This window comes from Populus euphratica, unplaced genomic scaffold, assembly GCF_000495115.2.
Source record: "Populus euphratica unplaced genomic scaffold, PopEup_1.0 scaffold45.1, whole genome shotgun sequence".
Taxonomy (NCBI): domain Eukaryota; kingdom Viridiplantae; phylum Streptophyta; class Magnoliopsida; order Malpighiales; family Salicaceae; genus Populus; species Populus euphratica.
The window spans coordinates 406,904-424,238 of record NW_011499886.1 but is presented as its reverse complement, the minus strand read 5'-3'; the positions used below and the strand labels follow the sequence as shown (position 1 = coordinate 424,238).

General features: G+C 29.1%; 1 protein-coding gene across 5 annotated transcripts; it reads left to right on the top strand.

Moving 5' to 3' along the window:
• Window positions 1-377: 377 nt before the first annotated feature.
• LOC105130291 (glutamate-rich WD repeat-containing protein 1-like) lies at window positions 378-4,540 on the top strand. 5 transcript variants are annotated; one of them, XM_011032721.1, is made up of 13 exons: window positions 388-405; window positions 515-534; window positions 669-826; window positions 1,029-1,107; window positions 1,473-1,655; window positions 1,775-1,873; window positions 2,085-2,253; window positions 2,370-2,476; window positions 2,567-2,706; window positions 2,811-2,892; window positions 3,360-3,481; window positions 3,609-3,726; window positions 3,820-4,540. In XM_011032721.1, exons 3-13 carry the CDS (start codon window positions 708-710, stop codon window positions 3,949-3,951), a joined length of 1,350 nt encoding a protein of 449 aa, XP_011031023.1. In that variant the 5' UTR covers window positions 388-405; window positions 515-534; window positions 669-707; the 3' UTR covers window positions 3,952-4,540. The 5 variants fall into 5 exon arrangements, with proteins under 5 accessions (XP_011031026.1, XP_011031022.1, XP_011031024.1 ...); XM_011032724.1 differs by having other exon boundaries at window positions 378-534; XM_011032720.1 differs by having other exon boundaries at window positions 380-534; window positions 3,363-3,481.
• Window positions 4,541-17,335: the final 12,795 nt, after the last annotated feature.

The following is a 17,335-nucleotide window of genomic DNA, read 5'->3' as shown; positions in this document are numbered from 1 at the left end:
TCTAGTATGTAATAATTAAATTTAATAATTTTATTCTAGTATGAAAATTGATTTATATATTTAGAGTACTAATTTAGATGCGCTTGAGTTGCCTTGTTTTCATTTTATTTACTGTCATTATATATATGTTATTAAATTATCGAAGCTCGTTAAATTTAAGAGGGTAAATAACTAGAATCTCATAATTTTTTTATATCTTTTTAAAAATATTTATGTTATTTTAATATATTTTTTATATTAATAAAATTAGATTGTTCCGCAGCGACGGGTTCTCTAGTTGAGAATCTCTGTTATTTCATAGTTTTGTCAAAAAAAAAGAAAAAGAAAACACCTGTAAAACCCTAGTAGCTTCCAAAAAAAAACACCTGTAAAACCCTAGTAGCTTCCCAAACCCCCTCTGCATCCATCCTCATAATCAGCACCTCTTCGAGAACCTTGAAGGAAGAAAAAAGGGGTGGGGGGGGGGGGGGGGGCAAGTGGCAAAAAATGGTCCGCAGCATAAAAAATCCAAAGAAGGCAAAGAGAAAGAACAAGGTCTCCATCAATTTCTTACAAGCAATTCCTTCCTTCATTCTTTGAATTGGGTTTCCTTTTATTTTTCTCTAACTTAACAAAAATTTATTTGTTTTTGGCTTTTTGCTAATATAATTAACTTGAATTACTCACAGAAAGGAGATGAGTCATCTTCTTCTTCATCAATACCATCCATGCCTACGAAGGTCTGGCAACCAGGTGTCGACAAGCTTGGAGAAGAAGAAGAACTTGAGTGTGACCCTACCGCTTACAATTCCCTTCACGCCTTTCACATTGGCTGGCCCTGCTTAAGGTCAATACACTTCTTTTCTAGTCGTTAAAGCAAGCTTAATTTTAATCAATTGTTTTTACAGTTTAGGTTTGAAAAGAAAAGACCTGAACTTGAAGGGTAAGTAATTCTGGGCCATTAAGAAAAAGATAGGAAAGTTTTAGTGTGAGATAATTTAGTAACGTTTATGTTTATTCTTATGAGTTTAAGTGTTTTTCTTTTGCAGTTTTGATGTAGTGCGCGATTCACTTGGTTTGCTTCGGACTGATTTTCCACACACAGTGTATTTTGTTGCTGGAACTCAGGTCATAAATCCATTTTTTTTTTCCGTAGTGTATTGTTAGTCAATGGAGAAACATGATTATATTTTTGTTAAGCTGAAGATTGTATTTCTCTTCATTCTTGTCTGTTACTCCTTTTCTTATATATAGGTAACATCAACAATTATGAATAACAGACAAACTGTTATAAGGGGCCAAACTTTAGGTACTCTAGTAATTGAATGAAAAGGAGAAAAATTTAACTAGAATTAATGAAAAGCTTTATTTGGCGAATTTTGTTTCCTAGAGGAATAAAATCAGTCCTTGGAAAACGTTAGTGCATGTTTGTTAAACCTTTTCTTTAATTCTGTTATTGTATATAATTATGTAGTGTAATGTCAATTTTGCAGGCAGAAAAACCTGATTGGAACTCAATTGGAATATTTAAAGTGTCTAATGTTTCTGGAAAACAACGTGAATTGGTGCCCTCCAAAACTACAGCTGGTGACTCTGACATGGATACTGATAATAGTGATAGTGATGAAGACAGCGATGATGAAGAAGAGGGAGGATCGGCAACACCTGTTTTGCAGGTACAATTTGCATTCTTGTTTTCATTATTCATCTCTTCAAATCATGCATCTCTCTCTTTCTCTGTCTTTCTTTTTTCCTTTTCAGTATGCATTTTCATATTTGGATTTTTCTTTCACAGTTGCGCAAGGTTGCTCATAGAGGATGTATTAATCGTATTCGTGCTATGACACAAAATCCCCATATATGTGCTTCTTGGTCCGATGCTGGTTATGTTCAGGTTGAATTCTGTGCGTACTATCTAAAGTTCTTGAAGATCTTAAAAATATTTCTTGCAAACATATTGCCATCTCAAAGGGTTGTACAATTCTTGATTTTGAACATAATGTCATAAAATGGTGAACTGGAGTTTTGAACTAATCAGATTACTGTGAAATTTTAGATTCTAGGCTTCTGGATCATCTTTTATGTGCTTTCAACCTTACATGCAGATATGGGATTTCAGCACTCATCTGAATGCTTTGGCAGAGTCAGAAACAGAAGTTCCCCGGGGAGGTTCTTCAGTTTTTAATCAAGCTCCATTATTTAACTTCAAAGGGCATAAAGATGAAGGCTATGCTATAGATTGGAGTCCTCGTGTTGCTGGAAGGCTGGTAACTGGTAATATGGAACGTCACTTTCTCCTATTCAGTAGCCTTCATGGAAGAAACTATAATGCTCAGCTGCTTGATACATAAAATGCTCTAATGCTGGAAGATCTTCCTAAATGTTTGAAGGTGACTGCAAGAACTGTATTCACTTATGGGAGCCCACATCTGGTGCAACATGGAATGTTGATGCTACTCCATTTACTGGTCACACTGCTAGCGTAGAAGATCTACAAGTTTGTAATTTGATTCTGAATCCAATACAACTTATTATTTTGATTTTTCCAATCCTGCAAACTTTCTGATTGCAACTTCTGCTTATGCAGTGGAGTTCCACAGAAGATCATGTGTTTGCCTCTTGTTCTGTGGATGGGCATATTGCAATATGGGATGCACGTCTGGGGAAGTCACCAGCTATTTATTTCAAGGCACATAATGCAGATGTAAACGTGATTTCCTGGAACAGGTGTTTGAATCATTAGGATATCTTACTCATCCTCCGTAGTAGCACCCTTTTGATTTTTTTTATATATATATAAAACTAATCAATAACTTCATTCATTGTGATAGGCTGGCTAGTGTCATGTTGGCATCTGGAAGTGATGATGGAACATTTTCTATTCGTGATCTTAGATTGTTATCACCAAAATCGGTATGTTGTGTCTGATGTATGCATTATGAATTTTTGCTAAAAGAATATGAGTTCTCATGACACATTTTCGGACCCGGAAGAAATCTTGTTCAACAATGGTGCTCTCAATTTCACGTGTTCCAGATCTGAATATATTTGGTCTTATCCTTAGTATACAGTTACACTTTAGGATTATCCTAGCTGGACTTTACACTGTCCTTGTACGCAGTTAACAGTTATAGAACCTTTCTCCCAGGGTTGGTTTTTGGTACTTTTGTGTGCCATTTGCTATTAGTTTTCTAAAATGGCATCAACATTTTGTACTTTTATATGCCATTCACTATCAGTTTTCTCCCAGTTTAAGTGATTTTGTACCTCATATACCTTTTACTATCAGTTTCTCCCGGTTAGTGTTTTATACTTTCAGATGCCATTTGCTATTTGATTTCTCTAGTTGCAGTCTTGTCATCATATATCTTTTATGTCAGCAGGAAGAAGATAAATCTTTAGTGGCACATTTTCAATACCATAAGCACCCTATCACATCCATCGAGTGGAGTCCACATGAAGCCTCCACATTGGCAGTTTCATCATCTGATAATCAACTGACGTAAGTAATACTCCATACAAAGAGCAACGGATGAAAGCCTTTTAATAGGATATGACCAATCTTTACGTCAATGTTTTTTGGTCCTTTTGTCCGGGCACTGATTTCTCTTTTCCTTGAAATTTACTAGAATATGGGACCTTTCCCTGGAAAAGGATGAGGAAGAGGAAGCAGAGTTCAAAGCTAAAACAAAAGAGCAAGTAAATGCCCCAGCAGATTTGCCGCCTCAACTTTTGTTTGTTCATCAGGTATGTTTTGTGAAACTCTCATACGAGGACATTTATTTCAAAGTTCAAAATGCTCCCTTTCAGATCCTTGACTTACTTTCATACTATGAGCAGGGACAAAAAGACTTGAAAGAACTTCACTGGCATGCTCAGATTCCAGGAATGATTGTGTCTACTGCCTCAGATGGTTTTAACATCTTGATGCCTTCAAACATACAGAGTACTCTTCCCTCTGAAGGTGTTTGAAACTTCAAGATTTTGTAAACAGAAATCTGAGTAGGACAACCAGCTTGTGTTTGAATGGCATTGATGTTGTGCTGTCTTCTTCTTCCTGTTCTCAATGTGCCTTTCTTCCTCCTTTTAAGGAAGATTGATGCGGTAAAGGTTTCTTCAAAAAGCAAGTAGCTTCATATATATATAATGTCTGTTATGGATGTGCTTCACGGGAAAGAGTAGCTGCCTCATCGCGGAGCATTAAGCTTTGGCATCTTTATCGTTGTACTTGAAGTCCAAATAACCCTTCTGGCTGGATGTTTCCAGTGTATTGCAGATAAACCCGTGTTGGTAGTCAGCCTATAATCCACAAAGTAAGAAACAAAAATTGAATTATAGCAGCATTGTGGTAATATGAATTATGAGCAATTGATTTAGTTATTCTTTCAGCTAGTGTACAAGTGTGCGGCCGAAATAGCAGGACATATCTTGGTTTTGTATTTGCATTGCGAGCGGGAAATCACTTGAGTGCGGCATTTGCATGGTGAATGTTGCCATTTTATTCTTTGCCAATGTAATCTACAGTCTTAGTTTCTAAAGACAATTGGCTTTTACGTTGCTTTAATATGCCGTCTTGCTTTTCATCCTTTTGTTGTTACTGTAACTAGCTTGTTTTTACGTCTGTATCTTTTTAGTTGTTTGAAAATTGTTTTTAATCCATGTCGTTACTGTTACTGCTGAAGCAATGAACTTGATTTTACCTAAATATTTTCACCTAAAGAGCCATGGGCCGGCACGTATTCAAATCCCTTCACTGGCAGTATCATGTCTCATAAGCCCTCAAGTTACCCTCTAGCTAGGCTGCTAATGCTCTACAAGCTGACACTAGTGAAAGTGAGTTTCTTGAAGTTTTGTCAGGTGCTCTGCAAAGCTTTTCGAGCACCTTTCTTGATTAACGTAAGGCCCAATATCAATGTCTTTTGGTTATTACAACTAGTGCTTAGCAGCATAAAAGCATCTTCAATTAAAAATATTATATTGAAAAGTCAAATAAAAATAATATCTTTTTAAATAATATAAATATAACTTTTTAAATTATATGTGTTCTAATAATAAAAGGCTATTTAGAAAAGTCATTTATATTTTAATATATTTCATATTAAATTAATTTTAATATAATTATATAACTAATTTAGATATTTTATATATAATATAATTATGATGTTATTAATTATATGATTAATATGAGTAATTTATAAAAGTAATATAAAATTAATGAAGTAATATGAAAATTGTCTTCCTTAACCCATATTAAAAACATAAAATAATAAAAAAATAAAACTCATCACAAATATTAAATTAACAACAAAAGGTCTAAAAAATCAAGAGATATAAAAAAGAAAATAGAAAAAGCTTTTAAACAAGCCTACCTTTTAATTTCAGCTAATTAACACAATCAATGTTAATAATTAACCGGAGAATAATTGATTTTTTTTTTAAATTTAAGAGAAGGGTGAGGCACAATACAAAAATTTAAAACTACAAGTTTTTTCTTTATGTATTTATAGAAAATTTCTTCTATATTTTTTTTTAAAAAAAGCTGTTGGCCAACGGCTATAAAAATAGTCATTGGCCAACAGTTATCATTTTAGCTATTTCTACAGTTAAATGTAGAAATGACTGTTAAGAAAACAAATAACCATTTTAGTTATTTGTTTAGCTTCTCTGTTGGAATGTAAATAGTGAAAAAATAAAAGGAAAAGGATGTTTGGCTTCTCATTTAGCTGCTCGATTGGAGCTGCTCTAAGTTATAAAACCTGATTTGTTTCAATATTCGGTTAATAGATTGGTTGCGTCAATTCAAATTTATTTAAATAGTTTTATTTAAAAAAAGTTAAAATGATATTATTTAGATTTAAAAAAAATATTAAATTGCATTTTAGTCTAGTTTTGACCGCATCTATATAGTCATGGATTGATATTTTATATATTCATTGAATTAATTTTATTAAGGAGTTACTAAATTAACTCGATAGACTTCATAACACTAACATGTAATTTAGATTTTCCATCCCTTTGGTTGAAGTGGGGATGCAATAAATACGAAAAAGAATTGAAGTTTTCGCCATCAGAGTATTTATTGGAATTATTGTTTTTATGTTTTAGAAATATTTTTGAAAAAAATTAAATTTTTTTATTTATTTCAAATTAATATATTTTTAGTGTTTTTAGATTATTTTGATATGCTAATATGAAAAATAATTTTAAAAAAATGAAAAAATATCATTAACATGTATTTTAATATGAAAAATTATTTAAAAATCAATCATAATTACACTTCTAAATAAATTAACCCTAAAATCAAGTGTTTTTAAATATAATTCACACGCTTGTGGATACAGAGACATCAATTATGAAGCTGATAAAATAAGAACATGTGCTTCACTCATCCTTCCAATTTCTTAAGAAGAACACAATTATTAAGTGATGATCTAATAACATCATATATTTAATCAATGGACTTGGATTATGATTTATGTCCAGTGGTATTAAATATAGTTATCCACAGGGCACAACCACCTTAATTTACGACAAGCAAAGAAAGCAAAGAACATTCATATGCATAATCAAATCACTAATGAGTATCTGAAACCACGTTATTTATGTAACATGATTGGATGTCTCACCAAGAACCTGTAGCCAAAGACATTCCACCAAAGGTTATTTTGAAGAAGCAAATATTCAATTGATTGAATCTCAATGCCAACAATAATTAGTCAATTGATTGGTTATTAGACTGAGATGGAGTTGATGAGACAATAATTGGACATCCCTTTCTTCATTAATAGCCACGCCGCCGCCATCATTTCCTCCTCCTCGCCGCCACCAACTACACATGCATGTTTTTTAAGGTCCTGTGAATGGACATTGTCATCGGCCATGGTACTATAGAAATGTTGACAGAAATTATAATAATAAAAACTTGGAAATTAACTCGAATTCCGCTGCCATGTTTTTTTTTTCCTTTCTCTCGGAAGTCCCAAGATGATGTTTAAATGCACGCTTTCTTTTTTGATTATGATTTGACCTAAGTTGCTTGGAACAATATCCAAGTGATTTTAATCACTATTGAATTTCATTCTTCTGTCAGCTGTGGCTGTTCTGGATAGAGTTGTGTATCTACTTCACCAGAAGATAGATTTTGGAGCTTGAGTAACGTTAGGATAAGGTGCAAAAACTCTCGACTTCTACAGCAATTGTTTCCGTATCTGCTTTTTTTTAGAAACTTAATAACTGTATAGTAAATAAATGGAAGAGATTATGATAATAGTTGTTTTTAAAAGTTTTTATATTTAAAAATATATTAAAATAATATTTTTAAAATTACTTTTTATATTAATATATCAAAACATCCAAAAATAGATTTGATATTACAGTGCGTGAATTTAATTCACTTTATACTAATTTTTTCGAAAAAACATATTGTTTACATGGCAATACGAGTGAATTTAATTCACCTTACACTAGTTTTTTTTTTTTTTAAATATTGTTTACATAATAATACAAGTAAATTTAATTCACTCTAAATTAATTTTTTTAAAAAATTAAAAATATATAAAAAATAAAAAGTTCATCAAAATAGTGCAAGTGAATTGCACTGTTTATTGTTTGAAGTGAACAGTGCAATTCACTTGCATTGTTCACGAAAACACTAATTGTTGAAAAGTTGTCAGGAGTTGTTTCGCTAAAATTGCGTGTAAGACATGAATTATCATGGACCCCATTAAAAATAAATTGCGTTTTTTATATAACCAAACATAATATTTACTATAATTGCTTCAAATACAGAAACAACCACACAAACAAACGGTTTCTTAATACTATATTAGCAGACGTAATAACTATATAGTAAATAAATGAACGACATCATGATAATCGTTTTTTTAAAAGTTTTTTATATTTAAAAATATATTAAAATAATATTTTTTTAATTATATTTTATATTAATACATCAACATAATTCAAAAATATAAAACAAATTAATTTTAATCACACAAAAATTAAATTTTATAAAATATTTCTAGAACGCAATTCAAAACAAGTTTAAATGCAATAAAATGATGATGAATATTCTTTAGAAACTTAATGCTATATTAGCAGACTTAATAACTGTATAGTAAATAAATGGAAGAGATTATGGTAATAGTTGTTTTTTTAAAAAATTATATTTAAAAATATATTAAAATAATATTTTTAAAATTATTTTTTATATTAATATATTAAAACAATCCAAAAATAAATTTGATATTACAGTGTGTGAATTTAATTTACTCTACACTAGTTTTTTAGAAAAAAATATTGTTTACATGGTAATACGAGTGAATTTAATTCACTCTAAATTAATTTTTTTTAAAAATTAAAAATATATAAAAAATAAATATACTGAAAACAAAGTTCACGACAAACAATGCAAGTGAATTGCACTGTTCATTGTTTTAAGTGAACAATATAATTCACTTGTATTGTTTACAAAAACACTAATTGTTGAAAAGTAATCAAGAGCTGTTTCGCTAAAATTGCGTGTAAGACATGAATTACCATGAACCTCATAAAAAATAAATTGTGTTTTTTATATAACTAAACATAATATTTACTATAATTGCTTCAAATGTAGAAGCAACTACACAAACAAACAATTTCTTAATGCTATATTAACAGACTTAATAATTGTATAGTAAATAAATGAATCACATCATGGTAATTGTTGTTTTTAAAAGTTTTTTATATTTAAAAATATATTAAAATAATATTTTTTTAATTATGTTTTATATTAATCCATCAACATACTTCAAGAATATAAAAAAATATTAATTTTAATCATACAAAAATTATTTTTTATAAAATGTTTCTAGAAAGCAATTCAAAACAAATTTAAATGCAATAAAATGATGATGAATATTCAAAGAAATGCTCCCCGAATAATGAAGAAAAAATGCAAGTCATGATCTCACTTGTATTACTACCAAATCTTTGAAAACTAAGTTAACCTACATAGGTTTGTTTGAATGAAATCTTTCAATCTTTTGAGCGTTTCTAATCCATGATCAATAGGGTAAGACTCTTCCTAATGCTACTAATCATAGTCATGAGCGCATCCTCAATTTGTCGTTCACGACTTTTGTTTTCTCCTCGTCCCTTTTACTACGTTTAGTGTAAAAGTCTTAGGAGTTCAATATTTAGTAATATAGAGATCATAATTAAGCACTTTTAATTAAGCTAATAACTCTCCATTTGTAGCCATCTCATTTTATCACCTTCTTTCCTTAATTAAGAGCTATACTATGTCTACTGCTGTCTTCATCCCTAGATCATAGGCACAATAGGTAATCTCATAATTTCTTCCTCGAAATCGAATATATTATTCACAACAAGACAGAGATTGGCTGGCAATAAAGTGTCTCTCAAGGCTATATCAATTTTTTTAATTTTAAATAAATTTTATTTGTTTTTTAAATTATTTTAATATTCTGAGGTTAAAAATATATTTTAAAAAATTATTATTTAGATTTTTTAAAATAAAAAATATTTTAAAAAGTAATTTGACTCTATTCATTATATATTCAATATTTTTCTTAAATATATAATCTTTTTAAAACATAAACCATACCTCATGAAAATAAAAAATATAACACTTTTTATGTGAGTCCTACCAAACAAAAAAAAAATCACTACCCCTACAAGCCAAACAGATTGGATTCAAGGTGCTGGTAAAGAATTCACCTAACACGGTATTTCTACTATTTCCAATTCCTTTAAAATAGATAATTATTATAAATCCTATAAAACAAACCTTATTATCTAATAATCACTTATTACCTAAGATTTACTCAATAAATAACAAAAGAATATCTTCTTTAATTTCTTAATAACTATTCTTTAATCTTTAATATATATTTATTATAATTATAATATTATATTGCACCTTGTAAAAATAATAAATGATTATAACATTACAAGAGAGAAGAAGGAAAAGAAATAGAGAGAAACTCACTAGTATAGGACTAGGCACCAGTTTAGCATATCGATTTTTTTAAAATTACTTTTCACAACTATATAAATTAAAAAAGAAATAGAGAGAAACTCACTAGTATAGGACTATAGGCACCTGTTTAGCATATCAATTTTTTTTTTAAATTACTTTTCACAACTATATAAATTAATGTAAGCAGAGGGATTTTTTAATTTATAAGTAATTTAATTGGTTAGATTTTAGATTTTTTTAATAATTATAAATTTAAATTTTTTAAAAATTATTAAAAATTTATATAATTATTAATTTTAAAACTTATAAAATTAGTTAAAATACATAAAAATTGATCTCATCTACATTAATTAAAAAAAAAGTAGAAGAACAAAAGGTGGGCCTTTTTCTCTACACCGACAAAGACAAGATGCATCTCCACCACCACGAGACTAAAAAACAAAAAACAATAGCTGGCGGCAACCATGGAGGAAACAACTTCGGATTGGTAAAATAGTAAACAGCACAAAGTCCAACACACTGCCAAAGATTAAAGGAGCTCCTCCATCCACGCGTACCCCCTTCCGACCCAGCTCCTCCTCCCCCACAGCAACAGAAACGCCACTCGCTAGTAACAAAAACCTCTATTAATTGCTTCACAACGCCTCTGTCATTTAGAACTCTCTCCTCCACATTAATTAATTAAAAACAACCGATCAGCCTCTTGGAGAGACATTTATACCGTACACTGGGATTTTTTTTTCATGTAAAAAACTTAACACTAGTTTTAAAGAGAATAGAAGTCTCTTTTATATAGTTCATTTATTATTTTTTAGTTGACTGGGAGTAAATAAATTCTTCTCCATATTAATTACACAATCTAAATATTATTGGAAGTAAAAAATCTAAATTTGATGTAAAAAGATATTTTTATATTTTCAAAATAATTTTTTATAATTATAATCAAAATTAAAAAATAATTTGATATTTAAATAAATAAAAAATAATTAAAATATACAATGAAACTATAAAATTTCATTTAAAAAAATTAAACATGAGGTTAGGGGATGTTCATGTCTTTGTTAATGGTCTTATTTATCATTAATAAATTTTTTTTTTTTCTCTCCTTCACTGGAAAGTACTATTTGACTATTTTTTTATTAGTATTTCAAATTTAAACTCTGTTCTTTTGATTTCTAGTTTTTAGCTTAGCTCTTTTAAAGAAATTTTATTTATTTTTAATTTTATTATTCAATTCAAATTTATCAATATATTATATTTTTTAATTTATTCCTCATGCTTTTGAATTTTCATTTTTTTCCTTGACTCGATTGTAAAAGTTTTATTAGTTTTTAATTTTACTCTTCAATTCAAATTAATAATATTATATTTTTCATTTTGTTTCTAATTGTTTTGATTTTTAATTTTTTATTGGTTCTTTTGTAAAAATTATTATTGTTTTTAACTTTACCCTTCCATCAAATCACTACTTAATTTTTTATTTTATTTTTAACCCTTATTCTTTTGATATTTTTTAGATTTTTTTTGCTATGTTGATTTTTCTTTCCAATTCCACCTTTGAATTAAATAAAAAATTCATTCTGTTTTTTAAATTTTGATCATCATTATTTTAATTGTTATTTTTTAAATCATTTTGGTATAAATAATTTTTTTTTTAATTTTATCATTTAATATTTAATTGATTAAGAATTAAACTTTATGGTTTTTTTATATTAAGTGTTTTGGATCTAATGATTTGGGTTATGAGATTGAAAAGTTAATACAAGTTTTTTTTTAAAAAAATTGTAATTCTTTTTATTTTTGTTATTGTGTTATTTGAATTTTATTATTTATATAAATTGTGAATTTAACAAAATATTCTAGATCAGCTCAACCCTCATTATTAAAATTATAAATTTTTCTTGGTTGATTTTTTATATTATTTTTAGATAATTTCAGTACCTAAACATTAATTTTTGTTATACAAACACACACACCCACTAGCCACGCGGCAAATCGTGTACGTCAAGGCGAGTGTCTCCTATTCAAGCATCATCCATTAGCAAACAATTAATTCAATGTTTTGACCACGTAAATCTGCGAATTTTTATTCGAGATTTACATGTACTCAGCTACTAGTAGGGCCAAATGGTCCAAAATCTTGCGTTACTAATAAAAAAAATAACTTCTTTTTTTTTTAAAATCGAGATTGTTTATCTAAAAAAAATAAAATTCAAGCTCGTGTTATATTTTGCATTTGACCGAATATGTATATTTATAAGTAACCTATCACCATATATATCATTGTTCTTTCATCTTACATTCATGTGTGGCACCAACTACTCCAAACCGAAGATGCCATGGTAATTTCTTAAGGAAGTGCTGATGGGACGTCATTATATTTATGCAATGTAGAAGTAGAACGAGCAAGGCGGTGAAACTCTTAGATTGATCTTCATATACATTGACTTCAATCAGTTTCCATTAATCTTTTCCACGGCAGCTCGAACTTTAGCATACTCAAAACGACTTGCGATCAATCAATTTCCATCGCTATATATAATTAATAGCCCGTTTAAAAAAACTTGTGTTTTGGTTAGTGTATTTAACTGTTCTGTACAGCATTCGTTACAGTCAATCCCTTGTTAGAAAAGGAAGAAATCCCACCTACTCACTTTGGAAAATCATTGCTTCAATAATTTGTTAATTGAAATTAACCATCTTCAACTTGAGAGACGGTTGCTAGCTGCAGCATTATTTTAATTTGCTATTTAGTCATTGTTTTACTAATCCTTTAGATTACTATTACTTTACTCTTCCGTTAAATCCTTTTTCTTGGATTAGATCAACCTATCCATCAGAACGATTTAGAGGCATGAGAAGTCATAGAACTTTCGCTGAACCTTTGTTTGGAAGAAGATACAAAAAGAATGGTAACCTAGCAGTTGACCCACAAAATCTGCGAGGCAGAAGTGCACAAATTAACAAACAGTTCATGTTAATGGTGTCCATGAATTCATGATCTGTTTCAACCTACTACGTTGGAACGACTGGTCTCAACTTGATCAAGATAGTCGACGTTGCAATACTCCGACAACACATCACTTGCCGTTTGATTATGAGGCATTGTGTCTCCTTATATCCTCAGAAAACTAACTTATTATATGTAAGAAGAAGCTTGAATCCAACCACTTATATGGGCACAACGCACAGCAATAATCCATGTATATCTCTTCTGACGGTAATAAAGTCCCCACATTGATCCTGCTACTGATCCTATATATTGCATCAGCTATCCATATATTTCCATCGATTAAATCTAATTATGGTTCTATAATTAAGTGCCCGCATTAAAATTTAATTATGATTCTATTATTTTAATATTTCTTTTGATTTCTTTTTTTTTTTTTGTATTGTGTATGTAGTTTTTTTAAAATTAATGTAATTTAATTTTTGGAACTCATTGACTTAGTCTTGTACTTTTCATGCATATTTTTTCAATAAATATGATAAATTACATAAACATAATTGTAAACAAAGATAATGATGGTCAACAACATTTAAAGTAGATATATAAATGATTCTAAAAACATTTATTTAATAATCATGTTCAACAATAAATAAAAGATTTGGTTTTTATTTTATTGAATAAAAAAATTGTACTAGAAACCTAAACATAATTGTTATACTAAGTGATTAAAACCTATATCATAATAAAGTAGAAGCAATAATGGTTGTTATAGTAATAATATAACGTAAAGTAGTATTGAAAAATTGAAATAACTTGTTAGACTTAGAAAGAGCATTTTAAAAATGTACATTGTTTTGGAATGTGTACTCCATTATTTTGAAACTAAGAATTAACTTATATAATGTTTGTAGATGCCGAGAAAAAGTTTAAAAAGAGCTGTTGCAGGTCAGGCAGCAAAAATATTGGTTATGTCGGTTCATGCATCCACTTTGTGCAATAGAATTAAATCCCTTCTTCAAGAGATCCATATTCTAGTAAAATTATTTTAAAATAAAAAAATTGATAACTCAATATAAGTTAATTAAGTGTTAAAATTATTTATTTTGATTAGATTGTTTTAATCTTTATATTAAATGAAAATGATTAGCTTTGTATGGATTTGTTTTTCAGGTTTATAAATGTTAAAGCTACGTGTTTTATCATAAACATGATGAAACCATCTTTCTAAGAACCACTATTTTAGTGGAGTCAACTCTAAGATTATTCTAAATAGATAATATTGGATTAGTATATAGTCTTTTTGAGCAATTGTAATATATTCAATGTCATGTAGGTTTAGGAATTGGAAAACTATGATATTGTCTTATAATTATTATAAATGTTGAAATAGTATGTTGTATAATCACTAAGTGGGTAAAAAATAAATCTGTTAGTGGTATTCTTGAAGCTACTTGTGTTGCAATGGATGTTTATGTTGTGTAATGTTGATTATATGTAAATTAACGAGATGAAATTTTAGGTAGATCCCCGTATAGAAAAAACTCTGTAGAAATTTTGTTACCATTAGATTAATTCATTTATGTTGAACTTCACCTTCATACTTGTAAACTTATATACGAAAAGAATTATTATGAGTGCTATAATGCATAATGAGGGATTTTCCAATAATAATGTAAATATTGACAATGCAAGAGAAATTTCATTAGAAAAGGGTAAACGAGAGTGTGGCCTAGAAAATGCGGAAAACCATAGCGCAATTAGATAAGTATTAAACAATTAACAAATTTTATATTTGAAATTATAATCTAAAATTTCTAAAATCTCATGAATATTTAACAAATATTCTTATATTAGATTGTTTAATTTGTTTTATGATACCTATAAATATTAAAAAAAAACTTATGTTGACTCTAATAATGTTGATTTTTGCAAGAAGAGTATACCAAGTCATGTCACAGGGGATAACTTGGAGAAGTTTCAAGAGTTTGTGACATTGAAAGAATTTTGAAGGCGATCCCAATCCAAGTCATATAACCAAAGCAAAGAAATACATGGTTCGGTGAGAAAGCACACATGAAGATCTCTCCCATTTCTCCATCATGCAAAAAACCTATTAAAATTTTTAAATTATTTTTTCTTTTTTTAATATAATGTTTGTTATGCTTTTTTTACAAATTATTTATTTTGTGGGAACAACTATTTGGGAGCAAATGTATTTTGATGGGGTTATATAAGGAAAGCATATAAATAGAAAAGGGTGAAGTTTATAGACAGTAGAGCTAAGGTGTTCATTATAAGTCTTTTTAGAGAATCCTTGTAATTTTTACAAAAAAATTTAATTATAACTTATTTTTTTATAGGAAATATATAATGTTACAATGCTTGAAAAATATGAAGAAGACGCTTCCACTCATCCTCCTCGTGGTTCTCATTTGTGATTGGAGGCTTGAGAAAATGATGGACCCAATAGGAATATACTTTATATATAGGATGCTTATGACATTGATAAAAAAAAATAAGGTCGGGTTGTATTGCTTCAACTCTAGGCACATAACAATTCGACCCAAGGCAGTCGATGCTGGAATTTGAATGGAGGATTCTAGAGCAAGTCAAGGAGCAAGTATCAAATTAGAAGAAGAAAATAGACAGAATTCAGAGAAAGTGATGAAATATATGACTACACATTATCCAACTCCTCATTCTGGTCCTTTTGGCTCATGATTCTCTCCCCCACCTCTAATTCATCTATATAACAATGTATTTGTTGTTATAAAATTAATATTACAATAAATATTAAAATTAATAAAATTTTGATGTTCAATAAAATTGATAGTGTTTGGTTTTATTGTATTTTTAATTTAACAACCACATAACTAAAACAAAATAATATTAATTTTATAATAGAATCACCAATGAATAAAAAAAAATCCACCAGTGATTTTATTGACAATAAAAGTATTATTTCATCGTAAAGCTGCAAAATAGTTAAAAAGTTTCAGAATCTCTTACGGAGTTGAACATTTTATTATCAATTTTATCATTAAATTTGTCGATAATAGTTAGATTATATTAATGTGATATTTTATTTGTTATTTACTGATATAATATGATTGGTGCATTTTATTTATTTGACACTAATACACTACACTAGTGGTCTTTTCATCGAAAATTTATAACACCATAGAGATACTAAAATCTAGCAAATCTCCAATTGAACTTTGTCCAACGACATGTTTCTATCATTAACTCCATCGGCGATAAAAGACTGATGGAATAGTGTTTCCTAGCGAATAAAATATTCCATCCACGTTTTTTTAATTTTCTAGTGATTTGAATACTTACCTCCAGACAGAAAACTTGACTTTTAACTCTGTAACAAAGGCAAGCAACAAACATTACGGTGATGCTATCCAGGCAAGATTTTGAAAGCTGAAAAAATTCTTGCATTGTTGGGTTAGATTAGACGTAGAACCAATCACTCGAATGTTATTACTGGTCACAAAATTCTAGCCTTTTAAGTTTCCTAACTACCTGGGGTCCCTCCCTATCATTGAAGGATCCTTTCACGTCACTTTTTTGACATAGAAGTTTTGGTCAACTCTCTCTCTCTCTCTAGAAAATTTTTAAAAGCACAAAATATCTTGCAGTATCTTCCACTGCTATAATTTATGGGTGTGGGCGTGTATGCCATTTTAAAGAACAACAAGATAGTGATCGACATGGAGTTTGGATCCACTTCCTTTAGAGTGGTTCGCTAGGGCATATTAAAAGTTTGGTCAATTACTTAATTTGGTTTAATATAATCAAGGGTAAATTTAAGAGACGTTAATTACCAAAGAAACTGGAGGCAGAAAAACCCTTTCTTATGCATAAACATCACAACTTCTGATCAGTAAAGCTCAACAAATTATTGGACTGAACCTATTTTATAAAATTACTTATCTTCTAGGTTTTTTGTTATTTTCTTCATGCTTCTGTCAATTGCTTGTAAAAGACCCCACACAAACATGAGAAATGGAGAGTTGAAAATTTTGGTTCGATGTGTTTTATTTATATAAAATTAATTGCAGGTGCATGCTTCTTCAAAGATTCCAAGATGGTTTTTTTTTTTTTTAATGGAAAGTTCCATGCAACTTCAAGGCAATTGTATGATACATAATAGATATGTCAACACGTTTCAAGACATGAAGAAAAACATATTCCCTGTTCGATAAGAAAAAAGGAAAGTAGAATATAACGTTTTAAGTAATTTAATTAGTCTTTAATCAATAGTACAGATGCATGAAATAATTTTCATAGCCTACCTGCCATGAAGATCACTGGTCATTCATGCAACATTATTCCTGTATGTTAACTACCTTGCGAGAGCTATAGCTAGGAAGTTGTTCAATTAAAACAATGGCAATTATAAGTCAGATGAGATC

Excerpts from the sequence above, each read along its gene's own strand:
- LOC105130291 (XM_011032724.1), top strand. The coding sequence starts at position 487 with ATGGTCCGCAGCATAAAAAATCCAAAGAAGGCAAAGAGAAAGAACAAG. Across the intron at positions 1,656-1,774 it reads CGGCAACACCTGTTTTGCAG|TTGCGCAAGGTTGCTCATAG; the intron begins GTACAATTTGCA and ends TTTCTTTCACAG. Across the intron at positions 2,893-3,359 it reads GATTGTTATCACCAAAATCG|CAGGAAGAAGATAAATCTTT; the intron begins GTATGTTGTGTC and ends CTTTTATGTCAG.